This window comes from Molothrus ater, chromosome 3 (genome assembly GCF_012460135.2).
Source record: "Molothrus ater isolate BHLD 08-10-18 breed brown headed cowbird chromosome 3, BPBGC_Mater_1.1, whole genome shotgun sequence".
Classification (NCBI taxonomy): Eukaryota; Metazoa; Chordata; class Aves; order Passeriformes; family Icteridae; genus Molothrus; species Molothrus ater.
The window spans coordinates 96,597,913-96,615,825 of record NC_050480.2 but is presented as its reverse complement, the minus strand read 5'-3'; the positions used below and the strand labels follow the sequence as shown (position 1 = coordinate 96,615,825).

The following is a 17,913-nucleotide window of genomic DNA, read 5'->3' as shown; positions in this document are numbered from 1 at the left end:
CACAATCCTACCATTAACGGTCAGAAAAAAACCCAGCACAGCACTTGGGAAGAAAAATGACTGTCTTTTATAAAACATATCTAGTATAGATGAGATACACTCAAACATGCACAGAATGTTTGTGTTACCAATGCATTCTTCTAATCGATAAATAGTAATTTAAGGAATTGCAGTTCTGCATCATTTGTGCTTTTCAGTCTTCAACGTGTGGAGTACAGTTGGAAATAAGTGTTTTCACCACTTTCAACAAATTATATTCTCCCTTAATATTTTTCAATTAAGTCACAGAAAATACCTGATGAAATCATAAGATGTAGTATTAGAAGTCTCATTTAACCTTATGAACACTTAAATTTTCCATTTTTGCATTTTCTTACAGGAATTTTACAGTTGTTAATTCAAAAATCATTGTTGTTACTATACGACCTGAGCCTAAAACTACAGATTCTTTCCTGGAGATAGAACTGGCCCACCTGTCTAATGTAAGTACAAGGATAGTTGATATGCTTTTACAAGAGTATTTGCCAGATCACATGAGAGAAAAGTGATGTTTTAATTATCAGGTAATAAAAAGCAGTTTAACTTCTAAAATTTAAGCCCAGGAACAGTGTAACCATCTTTGAAAGGAATGTGTGCTTCTTTCATGCATCCTTATAAACAAAACAAAATTAATTGCTGTTTTGTGAATGTTGAGGGTTTTTGTTAAACAGCAATTTCTAGTTTCCATTAAATGCATTCATGATTACAATTGAAAATGTATTATTGTACTGGCTACTTAACCTTTTGCTCCCTGCAGAGGTCATAGAGCTGTAATAGTTCTTCAGGCTCTTTCTTCCTTTCTTTCATTATTTTACAGAAGCCAGTTTTTACTTAACCCATTGTCGCATATTGAAAAAATGCTTGGGTTCCAATTTAGCTTACAGTCCTCATAAATGCCTGAGATTTTTTGTTTAATATTCATTTAAATTCATCATTTAAATTCTATACTTTTCAGGCTTTAATCTCATATTAAAAAGGTTATAAATGTGAAAAAAAGGATTTATTTCAAATATATGAAGATACAAAGATTTTTTCCTTTCTATTTTTAGCAGTCTCCCAGTGCTCACAGGGAGAATGAAATACATCTTTTGTGGAAAATTTTTGTCATATACAATACTGGGAAAGTAATGTTAAATAGCAAGCATGGGGCTTATTTGTGTGAAGGCACAATATATAAACTCTCTCTGTTTATGTTGTTAATAGCTAGCATTTGCTTTGAATAAAGTCATAAAGAGTCAGAAGAGACAATTACTCAAGCTTTTGAAAATAGTATTGGTATGCAAAAATCTTTAAAGCTGTTATTTTTAAGTTAAAACCAGTTACTCAAGTGGTCATACAGGTACAATTCACCTAGAGAAGTTCCAAATATTTCATTCAGTAGCAAAATTGAAGTAGTGAATCTGGTCAAAAGGATGAAGAAAACTTTTTAAACTCTAGATCTTTCATTAACATTTTACTCAAGGTTAGAAAAAACTATTCACCATCAATGGTCATTATGACCTGCCATTCAGTTCCCAGAAAAATACCAATGCAAAGAACATCTTAATGACAGTTTGGCAGAGAAAAAGGAACAGAAGAACATAAGCTGATCTGACTCATTACCTTGCAACAATACTAAAAGTGTATTGATGAAGAATTGTGTCGATTTTGGATTTTATGGTTCTCGGTTTAAATTTATTTATAAGATGGTTTAGGACATGTAGATATCGTTTTCTGCTTTGTTTTATTTTCCTTCAGACCTAAATTGCATTGTCTATATTAGAAGAAACATAACTTTTACATAACTTTTGCTTTCTTTCCGATATTTTACTAAAGATATTACAAAATATTTGCTGAAGTAAACACAAATTAATCCTTTACACCAGGGGAAAAATCAATCACCTTTGAAACAGACTACTTGTTTTGATTTTACTAAGACCATTAGTAAGAAGAATTTATGGTAATTTTCAATGCTAGATTTTATAATTATTATTTCAACAATGCATGAGGGGCTATTACACAAATTGCAGAATATGACATATTTTGAAGCTGAAATCACTACTTGCAAAAGTAACAGGTAAGGTGGCATGTGGGGTAACAGGTAAGAAAAAACTCATTACATTGGTCACATGCAGGAAAAGAAGTTTTAAAATTATATAAGAAAATAATACTTGTAAGCAATGTAAATAAATAAAAAAATAAAACTCGTAAGCATTGAAAATATTTAGACCAAACACAAGCTAATAAAAAAAGCACCACACAGGCAAAAATAGACTAATAAAAGCTTGAACTGCTCACCCCAGAAGGTGATATTCTACAAAATTCTTGGAGAGCACTTTCTTTTTCAACTCTTTTTTATCAATCCCTTTGATTAATTTACAGAGCAAGTTTTTGCCAAGTTTGAAAAACTTGGAAATTAAACTTCATTGTTACAAAAGATCAGATTAGAGACACTGTTGTCACTTTGCTTTGGCAATCTTTCAGTAACAGAATATTAATTAATATTGTATAAGCTAGTGTCTTGACAAAGCAAAATTATAATAACCTTTCCAATACATATCAGATAATTTCTCTTTTTTGGTTCAGTTTTCGTTTTATAATCCAGAGAAGCATCAAGTGCTTGGATCAAATTTTCATGCATGCTATATTTATGTAGGATCTCAATCCATCTGAATATACAAGTTGGATTGGCAGATACAATGACAATATATTGCTTCAGAAAATCTGTGAATACAAAATCAGTTATATAATTTTAATATCTTTAAACATTTTGTCACTTGTGTTCAAGACTTCATAATGAAACTTTTTCTCTTAAATGGAACTAAAGAAATAAGGCTGTAGATGCACAGAAATAATAATTTGTAAATTTGAGTATTCCTTTAGAATCCAATTATTTGCTGCAATTTTTTCACCTGAAAGTAAGGATTCTATTCTATTATAATATATTTCCATAGAATGAGCTTCATGCACATACAGCAAGATAAAACCATTGTTCAAATATCTTTAATATTGGAACATTATATATTAATGGCTCACAGATTAAACATTATGTCAGTTAAATAGATTAATTATTAAAGAGAAAATATGTTCTCTTTCATCTGATTTTTTTAATGTCTCAGTATTATATTTGTTCTTTCCAAACCTTTGTTCTTACAAATGCTGTTCATTTATTCAGAACAGTTTGTTTGCAAATTGATTTAATGATGATATTTTTAAGCATTTTGTAGAGCATGCCTACTAGTACATAGGAGTATATCCACACATTTGTTCTTTCACATCCTTATATATTGCCTAAATTAAGTAGATAAGATATTATGAAAAAAGATGGGCAAATGGATTATTTAAAGTGTTAATATGGCTAATTAAAATCAGGTTTAAAATACCAATTTATTCAAAATTTATAATAATGTCTTAATTTTTTATCTGGTGTATTAAAAAAACCGGAGGATTATCTTTTAGAGGAAGTGCAAACCACAATTGCATGTGCTGTTTGAAATATATTGCATGGTATTTGGATTTGTAAATAAATACAAATATAAAAGAAAGCTGACCAGAGTGGAATGTGGGTTGCAATGCATTATTGCTCAGTTGGTCAGAGCATTGTGCTAATAACAAATAATACCACCAAGGTTGTGGGTTCAATCCCCATATGGCCATTCACTTGCGAGTTGGGCTTGATAATCCTTGTGGACCCCTTTCAATTCAGAATATTCTGTGATCTGTGATTTAGAGAATGTGGTATTTGGTCTTAAACTGTGAACATGTAGAGGAATAGTGGCCACATTTTTCCAGTAGATTTATTAGATTGATTAAAGGGACACCAAAGCAATCTTTTACAAAAATGCATAACTCAAACAGAATCCTATTTGCTCTAGAGAGAATATGAACTCTCACCTTCTGACAGCACAGAAGTTTACTCCAGGGCCACTGGAATAACAGGCCAGCAGTAGCATAGGACAGGAAACTTTCAATGTGACTGAAAACCTGGCTACAAAACACAGTTGGCACGGTGCTGGATCACTGTCAAAGCTGCCGATCACATCTCAAAAGTTCAGTTTTATATGCCAGACAGAGATACATACACCTACACACTCACACACATATGCCCATTTTTGAGATATCCAAATAATGTACTGTAGTGTATAAATCAGTGCTACAGCAGTTGAAAACACTACTGAACACAGTAGCTGCTTCCTTAGCTGCAGCTGAGGAATTAGCTAGCAAGAGCACTGCCCTCACAGACAGCCATGGCTGTTGGGGGCAGCTCTACAACAGCAGTGCAGCATTGCCAAGAGGTACCCCAGAAAGGCTGTGGAAAAGGGAGCAACAGATTAAAGGCAAAGAAGCAAATACAGAAACAAACTCTTTGTGGTCCCTGCAGTGCTTGAAGGGTATTTGATCAAGTATCAAAAGAGGAAGAAGTTTGGAAGGGTGCTGTGCTGTTACAAGCTGCCACTTCTGGTGGAACAAACCCTCCCACAAGACTTTCTTGTGGAACAGGAGTAATATTTATCCTGCCTCCCATGTTTCTGCCTAATCTCTCATTAGTGACTGCAATGGCCAAACAAACTCTTTCTTTTCATTTGAATGCATTTCAAAGAGAGCAAAGTGTGTGATCTGACAGCAATTTTATCGTGTTTCAGTTTTCTGCAAGGGTTTTTATTCCCCTCTATTTTGTAGATTACTTTATAATGGACATTTTTTGCTGAAAGTGTTTTTATATTCATTCTTTTTGCATTGTGGGAATAGCAAGCATGAACTGTACTATGTCCATTGCTGGGAAAAGCAAGTCTTAGATCTGAGAGATGCAGAGCCTTACTATGATGCAGCTATAGAAGTATGCAGCTATAGAAGTATGTTTTTAATATGCATATAGCTTTATCAGATTTTAAGTAAAACTTCTTCACCTGGACATATCATACAAATTAATAATCTTTGTAAAATTACATTTTAAAGAAAATTTAATTCTGCTCTGATATTCTTTTGTTCCTAATTCTTACACTTCTATCTCTTAGTCCATCAATGTTCCTGAAAGCTCCTGGCAAGTGATGCAGGACCTGGTCTCTGAATCTCAATTGTCCTATTATCCACTGCTTTGTCCTGTGCCCTCTTCCCCTTCCTCTTCTTTATATTATAAATACTTCAGGGGATGGAGCATCCTTTATTTATGTTTGTACAGTGCTATGTAAATATAAAGTGCCATAAGTATATGTTGGTCTTAAATATTTATATTGTACTCATAAAATTCAATGCAGTCAGCAAAATACTGAAGTAGAGGTTCACAAATTCCCTAAATGCCACTCTCACGAGCACCTCCAAAAGGACCTTTTTGTCTTTGACAAAGAGGTAGATGGAATAATTTAAATATTTAATAGATTCTTACTTTACAGGTTGCTATGTTTTTCTATAAATAAATAATTTTTGAGAATAAAATATTAAGGTGAGCTTTTTTTATATGAAAGTACCTTTATATCTACTGCATCTACACACACCACTAGCATCGACATCCAAAAATAGTGAATTCCACCTGTTTCTTCAAATCACTTATGATTTTTTTAAAATATATTTTTATTCCAAATTTTATATAATTTTTTATGTAGTTCTGACTCCTGGGAACATCTAATGCTTGTGGTGAACAGGAATACAATGCAGCCGTTTTGAGTACATCTAAGTCAATCTGGGGGAATTTTTATTTTGTCTCTACATTTCCTAGGCAACAAAATAAACATGAACAATTTTACAGATTATTCAATTTCCCAAAAAGTTCACCATTCTTCAGTGATTTGTAATAAAATACTAGATTCCCATTCTGTTCTAAATCAAATCAGAAATTTTCCACAGACTTTGAAGAGGTTGGGAGCCAGTATTGTAAAGCTCAACCACAAACAAAAAAAACCCTATATTTTGAGAAAACCTCTGCTGATTGAGGACCTAATTGACAAAACCTTTGACAACTGAATGTGGGGTCTGGGAATCTGAAATCCCAACCTCAAGACATTTTGCCCCACATATGCTTAAGCTTTTTAAATCCATTACTGATTTTGACATCCTAGTTCCTAAGGGGTCTAAAGTTCTTCCTCTAAAAATAACAGAAATGTTCAGACAAGTCTCCTAACAGGTTAACTATTATCTCATATTTTACTTCCACTAAGATATACCAAATAGACAACTTTATGCTTTCCTTATCTAAGCAGAGAATGCACATATTATCTGCTCTGAGGTTCAAGTGCCTTCAGAATATCCTATAAGAATTAACCTTAAGCTTTTGCCATTTCAGTGGCATCAATTCATCAGAGTATGAGGATCATCTTGTAGGAGGAAACCCAAACAAATTTTTAGGTCAAGCATGACAAATATTTTTGCATATTGGTAACTAATAGGTCTGTTTGTTTTCTTCTTAGGGCACATTGAATCCCTACTGTGTGCTGTGGGATGATTCAAGAATGTAAGTGACAGTTTTTTGCTTCTATTGCTATAGCTCAAATATTATGAAGTACCTAACAATATTTAAATAGTCGGTCAGTAAACGGGTTGATACAAGGACAGAGAAAATGAACCTTTGACAGACTGGAAGTACTGAGTTCTCCAGTCACTTGGCTTCCTTTATGCAGATATAAAAACTGAAATACTGCAATATCTCACCAGAAAGAGACTACTCACATAGTAACTTTAATTCACTTTTTCAAAGTTAAAATTAGAATGGCTAAGGACTGTAGTTCCTTCATGGTAGTTGCTGAGCAACAGGCAAGTGGGTAAACGATGAGACAAATAACTAAGGAAGACTGCCATTTCTGTTACTGCAGGGAGAAATACAATTTTCAAGTGTGATCCCCACAGCAATCTTCATTTTAGTAGGCTCAAATTTTCATTTAAGTTCATTAAAATAATGGCTGTATACTAAGCAGTGAAATCTTACTATTAGTCTTCTGCATTTTTAGTCGATAAAATTGTTTCCCTTCTATAGCAAAAAATAAATATCTGTTTCCCTTCTATAGCAAAAAATAAAATGTTGCTCTAAGAAAGCAAACTGGTAAAATCCATCTGTGGTTTAAAATTGATCCCAAGTTTTTGCAGTTGTAATCCAGCTGCATTAATCTTTCACAGTAAATTTCCCATTAAGGTCAAGGTGACCTCTGCATCGATGCAGATTAAGTGCTTCAAGAAGGATCCCTATATGGTTGCCAGGTTATTGTTTTTTAAAGGTGATGTTGTACTTCTTATCCAGGTATATTATATATGTCTTACAATACAGACTTATCTACAGTGTTAGAATTGCATGATTTTTGTGACTTTGTGAGTGTTTTTATCCTTGAGCTTGGATTTACACCAGCACACTGATGGCAGAGAAACAGCATTGTAGTACAGAAATGTGAAACTTTGGACATGATACTAGAAATCTTTCCAAATACAAGTAGTACCATGGTCTGTGCCTCTGCAAAGAATCATAATTTGCCAGTAACATCATAGTATTCAATTTCCATTAAATCTGTGGAATGAACTACATACTTCCTATTATGTATTATTAGGAGCACATAAAATGCAAAAGATTTGGACCACATTCTTTGTTTTCTCTTCACAGTATTTTGCTTATACAGGAGTGATACAGTGCTTTGTTTATAATTTTTTGTATGAGTTACTTTCAGTACTGTGTATTTAGAGCACATGCTCTGATTTCACTGTTCCAGTTCAGAATATCAAAGGCACATTTGAGTGTAATTAGACTGCTAAAAAAAAACTCCAACACCATGCTGCATATTTAACAATGTGATTAAAATATTTTATTCAGGTATTTGGGAGGAATGTGTGAAGTAGTTGCAAACAAATGCATTTTGTATTTGCCACTTGTTTTGCATTTCTCTTAGTGTTTTTTATGGAGAAGTTCAGTGCTACATATATGTACTGCTTTCAATATGATTTGGAATCTAGATTGAAAAGTAAACTTGTGAAACATCTAAAATTTAGATAAAGCTTACATAAAATAGTCTGAGGTTTTGAGGGAGAAATATGTGCTTTTGTGTTCTGAAGGATATCTTTTCTAGGCATATTATTTAATATTAGATATTGAATATGTTAGAAAATATGAAGACTGGGGTTGTTCTTGGAGATTTGTCCATTTTTTAAAGTGATATGAGCCCTGAAATATTCCCAATAAGATGTGATGCAGCAAGGTCTGCATGTACACCAGTGTCGCTTCTTTTGAAAACATATGTGTGATATTTTTTGAGAATGTGATATTATCTCTTATCAGATGGTGCAAGAGCAAACTTATACTTTTTTCATCCATCCCTCTGGAGAATATCTCTCCTCTTAGCTTATTCAAAATATATTTTTGTAGTTTTTATTATTTTGTTTCTTTTTTCATTTGAACCATTTTTATTTGTATTTGTATTTGGTTAGGAATATTTCATAATTTAAACTTTGACTCTGTGAGTTTTTAAATCATGAAAGTTCTGTAATGCTGATTCAATTCCTATCATTTATAAATCTAAACAAAAAAATATGTAGAGGACTATGCAATTAGTTAGGTGCTCATGATTATGTTGGGTTCTTCGTGGCTTGGTTTTCTTTTACTTTTCTACTTTTTCTAAGTCTCAGGAATTAGTTATCTTCACCAGCAGGCAACTGGATTTGATGGATTAATAGCCTAATACCCATTGCAAATCCTAGAGAGCTGTGATGTACTCATGTCCTTCCAAACGGGATAATTTTTGCATAACCAGGACTTGGCAAGAGTTTTGGAATAAACCCAACAAAAAGTAGCCTGCTTTAGCTGAGGGTGCTTAACTAATCAATAGTCTGTCATGAGTCAGGTGTTTTAAATTAAGTGGTTTTCAGATGAAAACTGTGTTTGCTTTTATCATTGGTATCCAGCCAGCAGCAACCTCTAATGGGTTTTTCCACCTTTTTAGCCACTTCTCCCACACCTTTATCTGCATTGGAAATTCACATTTGGTAAATGATACTCCTTCCACTGATCTTGTCAGTTTAATACTTCACCAGCAGCAAGGAAGGCTTTATCTACCTGGATTTGGACATGATTTCAGGAGATTGAATAATGATTAGTTCTCTAACTTCCATCCTTGAAGAAAGTTCTGGATCTCTGAGATGTTTAATCACACCAGATCATCAAACTTATTCTACTGCCATTGGTATCTGTGACAATTTTGTCATCCTAACTTCAGTAAAAGTAGTTTTCATCCATTCTTTCTATGAGATTTGATGATTCTTCCCTCTGATTATGTTTTATAAGAATTCCCATTTATCAAGCTGGCAGCCTTGTGCCCCTTCTGTAGGCATCTAGTCAAATGTGTGTGCAATATCCAGACAATGGAACTAAAGAACAAAATAATATATCATGTATTGAACTCAATCCAATAATGCAACATTTTATTTCAGTTTATTATCCCAAAATACAGAGCACGTCTCTCTGTGGTGATTGAAACCAGGCTTTTTTTATGATTTCTGGTGCTTCCTTTGATACTTCCAGCTTCCCTACACAAAGCTGGTAGCACCAGTTGTATGTAAGTGGTGATTTGTCCCCCTCAGAAATGAGTGATAACTTCACCTACTCATTTCAGAAAATGTATTCAGATGTTGCCTTCAGTAAAATCTCAGGATCCTGAATGCTTCTCCATCTAGTTCATAGGAAAATTCTTGGAATATTTTTACTTAACATTCTAAGGAGAAACAATTCAGTTTCTTAAACCAATCAATAAAAAAAATCAGAAAGATTTATGTCTTTTCTGTTTGCATTATCTAGCATGAGCAAGCAATCCCCACTGTCAGGAACTGTTTGTGATCCATTAGTTCAAGAGTCTCTCTCCACAAAGAGAAGGAAAAGGTATTGGTCAGGTACGAGCACGACAGAAGTGATTTTAAAGATTTTAAGTTGAAACAAAACTTGAAAGCTTTTCTTTGTCCTTCCTAGCTTTCTGGAGAGGAAAACAAGAAAGGATAGGGAGACAGCAAAAACAGTCTCAACCTACAGTTGGGTCACCTGTCCTGGCTGTGTCTCCTCCCAGCCTCCCAAACACTCCCAGCCTCCTCACCAGCATGGCGGCATGAAAAGCAGAAAACGTCTTGGCTCTGTGTAAGCCCTGCTCAGCAGTAACAAAAACATCTCTATATTATCAACCCATTGTTCAGCACAAATCCAAAACATAACTCCATAGTAGCCACTGTGAAGACAATCAATTCTATCCCAGTCAAAAGGAGCACAATGGATCTCTAGCATCTATGAAAGTTTGGCCTGACAAAATCAGTCATTTGTCTTAGAGGACCCAGCCCCTGGAATCTTGAACCAGGTGCAGAATTCAAAACACAGTAGGAGGCTGGAAAGGTGCCACAGTACTGAATGTGGGAAGTACCTCCCTCACATGCAACCCTCAGCTATCACCACTGCAGTGAGGGCAGGGAAGGTGGGGTAGATGTGTTGGGCCACAGAGTGGAAGTGATATCTCACATGGCAGTTCCTAGAGTCACCAACTGAGGAGCAAAATAGTGCAGCTGATGTTTGTTCTTTTAGAAATGTGTTGGACATAATGTGGGCACATGTGCTCTCCACAGGACCGTCAGTTGTTGCTGATGTTCTCCACATCTGTATGCAGTGCAGCATGACATCTCACAGCACTGGATCAGGAAAGGGCTTTAGTATTCTGAAGCTCTCTCTGCCAGTTGCTGCAGAAGGGTGTTATAGCAGGATGGCAGTGCTTTATTTGACCATATGTGTGCTCATAATAGCTTGTGCCTGCTGACTATACAGTTGGAAGAAGTACAATGCAATTAGCTGAAATTTTTAATATTGCAAGAATTTTGACCTGGTTCCGTTTCAGATTAGGACAAGTGGTACATCTGCTCTATTTTTTTTCCATATTGCTATGCAAGTTTCCATGGGCAGGGGCTTAGACTTTCTACCCTTAAGCTATATGAAAGTATGAATACCCATATATGCAAAATGACAAAATGCATACATTTATATAAATTTTGATTACACTCTAGACATATTTTTGCATCCTCCATTAAAGAGGGTTAAAAAAAAGTTTACAATTACTTTTTTTTTTAATTATCCCCTACAGCTTTTAGGTTTTTTTCTCCCGTTGTCCCTGGATACAAGTCTGGAGAAATAGTCCAATAAATGAGAGTCTACTAGCTAATTTTCTGCAAATCAGCTTTTCAATGTAAACTTGTATGCACACCAACAAACAACTTATGCATTTTGTTGCCTGGTGGTAAAATTTACAGGGAACACCGATCTGCTATGTCTCTCTCCTCTCCACTTTGATTTTTAAAACTAGCACAATGGACCAATAAAAGTTTAGGCTTTTTTTTTTTGTCCTAGCCTTTTAACCTTTGAAAATAGGTTTGACAACTCATAATAACTTTTTTCAAAATGTGTCAAACTAATCATCAAATCATTAGAATATCCTAAGTCAGAATTTTCTTCTGAAAATATTAATAGTAACCTCTCCCCTCTCCTTACTTTATGTTAGTTCACAGTCATATTGCTTTTGTCCCCAGAAAGAGATTGAGGAAGTTGAATGACAGTAAGTCTAGTTTGGCAGTACATTCCAGATAAAGCTTTGCTTCTTCCACTGACTGCAGTCAGTCTTGTTGGTCCAGCTTTACAGTCAGACTTTACTCCTGGCACATTTTTCAAGGCAGAAAACTCTCTTTCTATGTTAGTTTCTATGCTTATGTTCATTAATGAAGCTGAAAGATAAATGCCTCCTGGAACTCCCGTTTTCATGAAGAACTTTCCGTACTGGAACCTATGTAACAGCACCCTACACATTGTATCCCTGCTAGTCCTGCATAAAGACTTGGAAGACTTTACAGAATTATGTTCTTTTTCATTAAAACAGTATGAGATTAAAAACCTGATCCAAACTCCTTTGCAGACAGCCAAAAGGCTTTGACTGATTTGAATCAGATCAGATCAAGTGAGAACCATGCAAGCCATGTAAGACCTAAATTTAAAAACTTTTAAATTCACAAACTGCTAAGATTATACTGTAATGTAGAAAATTAATTCTGAAATATTGCACAATATAAATGGAGTTTCTTTATGTTGAAAAAGAGTCAGACCAAAATTTTCTTTCCTTAAGTCACACAAAATGAATCAGTATATATGGGAGGAATTTATAATTTAGTACTTTTTTTATAACACTGCTCTTCACTAACACCTACACGGCCATGAACAGAGCTTACATGGTGTACTGAGACTTATAACAAAAAAAAAGAAATCAAATTAATTCCTGATAATAAGTTCACTTTTTAATTCTTACAGGGTGATTAATCAACTCCATTTGTTGAGAATTCAATTGCTATTTATTGCTGTTATGTAAATGTAGATTTTTCACAAACTAAAAATAGTGTTGTCTTGTAATATCAGGCACTTTAAATTCTGGACTGTAACTAAAAAGAACCAGTGATTGTATCTTCATAATCAAATTTAGAAATTATAATTGGACTTTTGACAGATTTTTAGTGTATAATGAGGACAAAAGATAATTAAGCAGTTTGAATAAGCTTCACTACAGGAAAAAATCAGTCATAATTTGGTTTTGTATCCAGGTTTCCAGAAAAATTCATGTATCTTACTAAGTCAAATAAAATGCAATTGTTTTTTTCTTAATGAAACTTCACCAAGAAATGCAAAAAACAGGATCTGGAGATCCACCATGGTGCTGGCCTTGGGCTGACTTGTAGAAGGAAACAATGTGTACCAAATAGTACAGATTTCAAATGTACAAAATAGCACAATTGAAACTGCAAAAGTTTAGCAACCTTTCTCATTTATGTCATGTACCTCTTAAAAGTTTTTACACCTGCAAATTTAAAAGCAATTTAACATAGAGGTTCATACCATTCTCCCTGGTTTACATCTAGGGGAAACTAGAGCATGATGAAAGCAAAGCTGTTCATCCAAGTTCACTCATGGTAGAGTTCCAAATTCCTGAGTCCTATGTGACAATGTTCCCTACCTCTTCTCAAAGCCAATATCATTCTCCTGCCATGAAGCAGATCTCTGAAGTTTGAATAGTTTTATAATTATATTTCTCCTTCTTTTTTTTTTCTTTTTTTTTTTTTCTCATTCATTCTGATGATCTCAGGACTGTTGTCTGTTTTGGAGAATTTAGCTCTGTTTATCCAACAGAAGTAATGCAGAAGCACTAAAGGTCCTTGTATTATACCATCATTAAATAAAAGTAAAACCTGCTTATGCCACCAAAGAAGTTGAATAATCTGGGGAATATTTGCTTGTCCATGTGAGAAGAGCTGTGCACCTGTTCCTTTGAAAATAGGGGTACAGATCATGTGCATAAAATTGCTTATAAGTAAATCATATTATTTGTTACTTTTCAATTTATTTGCAGTCAGTACAAAAAAAAAAAAAAGCCCAACAAAATGGAATTACAACTGGTATAAATATAGGTAGTTGTAGTAATATGATAAGAACAATATAATACAATATCATACAATGTATTTTTTAACACTTGCAGAGTGTAGGTTTGCTTGTCTTACTTGAAAATGTGTATATCTAATTCTCCTGAATTACTAAGTAATCCCTCTGGTAAATCAAACATCCTGTAATTCATTGAAGTCTGGTCTGTCTTACTACAAGTGGTTTTTGGCAAAATGATCTTAAATAAATATTTGAAATTATGTTTTAAAATTCATCTTAGAGGTTATCTTCCAACTCTATCAGTTGTTCTTGAACTGTCAACATTGAAATTTTATCTCTGCCTGATAAAACTGTAAAAACTACATCAAAACCAGTCAAACACATGTCCAGTGTAAGTCTGCCATATGTTACCAATCTCTATCACAAATATACATGTTCTAATGTTGTATCAGTGTCTCACTGACCTCTCACGTGTCTTTACATGTAATAAATCTTTTGCTGAATCTCTGAGCCAAAGTTGAGTAAGATGAGCAGATTCAGTTTAAATCTCTTCCTGGACCAGTCACTAGAGGGAAGCAAAGACCTTCACGTGCCTGTTCATGACGTCAATCAATGTGTATCTCCTCACTGACAAAATCTGGTCAGTATTCAGTCTAAAAATTTTAAAAATGCTTATTTGGTAAAAAATAACTCTTTCAAAAAAAAAAAAAATTCTGTGTGGATTACTTCCAGAGGCCGTTGTCGTTAAAATATAGAGTTGTTTTTGTGAATCATGTTTTCAGAATTTGAATCTAGACAAGAAATTCAGTGTAGAGTGGATAAAGAAGACAGGTTTAAGATTTTCAGCCTTTGAAGTGTCCCAATATTCAGAAAAATACATTGAAAGATTAGCAAAGTAGTAGCTATGTACTTGCATCATGTTACAAAATCTAAGATAGAATACAGTGTTTTCTTGATATCTTTTTGTTGATTCTCCCTTAGATATCCATGCTTCCATTCCATTTTTTTTCCTTGGGTAAATCTCATCCTGTATAAGCAGTTCTTCGGTACATACCAGATAAACAGATCAAAGGAACATCAAGTCATTAAATAAGACTACTTCATCATGTACTCTGTCTCAGCACAGAGAAAGCATAACATGTGTATATACCAACTCATATTTATCTGACAATTTGTGACAGATTATACATGGAGGAGGTTTACCATATACTATATTTTTACTGTAGTTAATTCAATCCAGTTCTACTTAGTGAGGATGCAACTCAACTTACCATTCTCTCCCATAAGCTAGGCTGGTTTAATTCCTTTAAAACAGAAACATTTGAAGGCAATGTTGCATTTGATAAAGTGGCCTCTAATATGAATTGAATTAGCCATAAAGCTGAAATGACTAGAAACAAGGATAAAAATAATGTTTGTGAGTTTATTAGTTTGAATTCTAAATTATTTAAAGATTGCAGGGACAACATTTGTACAACTTATCCATTTGAATAGAAGATCTTTCATTAAGCTTAAGCTATGCAGGGTGGCCAGACCTTAATGAGAATAATACAAATGTATATCAGGATTTAAGTGAGTTTAAATGGAAGGTAATATGCTAGATGAAGAGCTCCAAGCAAAGTAATTTCACAGGAAAACCAAAACTGTTGTGTTGAATAGCTGCTAGATTATGGCTAAATAGATTTTTAGCTGAAAGCATGGTGTAGTTGTGATGGTTTTTTAATGTTATCATCATCTTCTCTGATAATGTTGAGTAAGAGAAATTTCCTGTATAGCTAGTTAATGAAGTGTAATATACATATACATTCAAGTGCATGTGCTGGGAATAACATTCTGCAATCGTGCTATTATTCAAAGTAATGGAGTACATAATATAATTCTAAATTTCACAGGCTGTCGTTATAATTCTTGATGCTACATGTTATACTAATGATGCAATTTCTAGTGGTTGTCTTTTCTGTTCTATCTACCCATAACTATGGAAGCAAAGCAAAATATCTCTGCATGTAACAAAAACATTCATCAAAATGTCATCATGTGACTGTCAGTTCATGACTTAACATGAATATGATCCTGACGTCAAGTTCACTAATAGGTCCTTAGATGGCCCAGGCTTAAAAATGGATTTGGAAAATAGAACTAGAATCACACTGCAGGTATTGACACAAATCCAGGAGTCGTTCCATCAACATGAATGGCAATAATTAAGGGATTGCAGTGTTCTGACATGTAGAGCAATAGAGAACTAGAAAAATAATATCACTGCTTATAATGAATCTGATATGTTTGTATGCTTAGCCTGTAAAGAGTTCATTATTTTGACCAGACTTAAAACCAAATCCTTTAAGTTTATACTTAGTCAAAATTGCTACTTTGATTGAAATATAGAGCTATTAAACGTCTTTTTTAAAGTGTGTGTACTTCTTTGATGCCTTCTTTGATACCTGCTCAGTTTTAATCTTTATTCACAAAAATAAGCCATGATTTTAATACATCAAAATAGCTTAAAAAATAAATATATAAAGTATGAGATAATAACACAAACAAAATTGCTTAAAACAAAAAATAATTATTTCATTTGCACAACTTCTGATTGTATTTAGCCAATATAGTGCCCTGCAGCTAGTAGAGAAATTCTTAAAAGAGAGCAAGAGTCAGCAGCATTCAGGAAGCAGTCTAATCTCTTTTTAAGCAGTTTATACTCTGAAAATTGTAGCATGCACAGGAGAAAGTTGATAGTATCGTTTTCTATGCACATCACATCTTCAGCCCATTCTTCCCCTCCCTGCCACTTTTTCTTGTAAATGGATAGCCAAACATCTGATGTTTTAGGTACACAATTGTGTGTGCTTACACACATACTTCTTCATTCTGTGTACATGCAGAGAGTAAAATTTTTGAGGAATAAAGCATGTAAAAATATTTACCACTACCCCCTCAAAAAGTACAATTAAAAATATTAAACATCCATTTCTTTATTTTATTATACAGCAAAGCATGCTGTGTATACTGCAATGTATATTTATCTGATGTCAGGTTCTACATGCTCTCAATGTAATTTGTATTGGAGAACATATACTGATCTTAAATTAGATGACAAACACCTCTTGTATATTGCCTCTGCTTTGTTGCAAATGCAAGAGAAAGGCAATGCTAAATCTACAAAACCACCCTTTTTTCTCTCTTTGTCTGTCTGTCTGTCTATCTATCTATCTATCTATCTATCTATCTATCTATCATGTGTCTATCATTAATCTTTCTTTACTTACTTTGCCTGTACAGTTGACTGTTAGAATATGTTTTATTTTTGTTTTTTTGTCTGAAGCAGACTATTCTGCCCTCATATTTTTGTAACTGATTTACACAAGAAAAATGTGATTAGACACGACATTCTTTTCCTCTGAGGTTCTTCTAGTAGATAGAAAAATTTTCATCACAGTCAAGGAAATATATGGATTTCTAAATATAGTGAGTCAGTGTTTCAGCCAAAATTAGAGAACAAGGTGCTCTTAGGTCCACAACCCTGTGATCTAGCCACCAGAATTACCTGTCTTTCTTTAGTCTAGAATATGTCTAGCACTTGTGAAAGGACCCATGTGATTCTCACCTTCCTGCAAAAATAGAAACATCTCTTGTGTGTCATTTTAAGGAGCTATGAAAGACTAGTGTGTAGATGCACAGCTATCTAAGAATAATGATAGAAGATGAAATCCCAGACAAAGACCATCTTAATCTCTGGAAAACATGGAAGTTGCTTGTTCAGACAATTGTGGGGAAGAGCCAGGGAGAACTGGGAGTGAGGTGAGAAGGCATTTGCTGACACATTCTGCTGTCTAAGGAGTTTCTGTAGATGCTGGGCATTCTGTTTTAGAGATACCCTTCTGTTACAACCTCTCTGTGCCACTGCCAGCTCAAACTATTATCCAAATGTCACTTTATAACCTATACAACTAATGCTAAGGTTTGACTAGACCTTTACAGTTTACTTTGATTAATCCAATGGTTTCTGAGAAAATAAATATCACAAAACCAAGGAAAACCCAGGTCAATGTTCTGGGGAAGTGAATAATTTTTTTGGTATTACTTGTATTTGATTTTGAAGTATAAGTCATCAGTGGTCAACTTTAAAGCTGATGTTTTTAATAATTTCTCTTCTGGATTTCTTTTCTGTTTAGTTTTGTAGAAGAGAAGGTATTTTTTGGATATGTTAATGTGTTTGAATATGCCTTAAATTTGAGGGTTAATGTGAAAGCCTCAATTTAGATACCCTAATACAAGCATGTAGAACAATTTCAGTATATATGTACAGAAGATAAGAGAAAATACACCTTCAAAGCAGGGGAAGGCACCGGAAGGCTTTTTTAGTAGTACTTCTTTAGTAGGAAATTTAATCAATTACTAACAGCAGAATTAACAAAATAATTGAGAAAACACTCAGATGTTTATAGCAGCAAGTGCCACTGTCATGGGGTACCATATACAGGTAAAGT

At 34.0% G+C, this 17,913-nt stretch overlaps 1 protein-coding gene across 6 annotated transcripts in view; it reads left to right on the top strand.

Moving 5' to 3' along the window:
* The window catches only part of ADGRB3 (adhesion G protein-coupled receptor B3), a 446,791-nt gene that overhangs the window by 265,653 nt on the left and 163,225 nt on the right, over positions 1 to 17,913 (top strand). For all 6 annotated transcript variants that reach the window (XM_036381331.2, XM_054514463.1, XM_036381328.2 and 3 more), the window contains 2 exons: positions 380 to 482; positions 6,420 to 6,463. In XM_036381331.2, the coding sequence (XP_036237224.1) occupies positions 380 to 482; positions 6,420 to 6,463 (147 nt within the window). The remainder of the gene's footprint in view (positions 1 to 379; positions 483 to 6,419; positions 6,464 to 17,913) is intronic.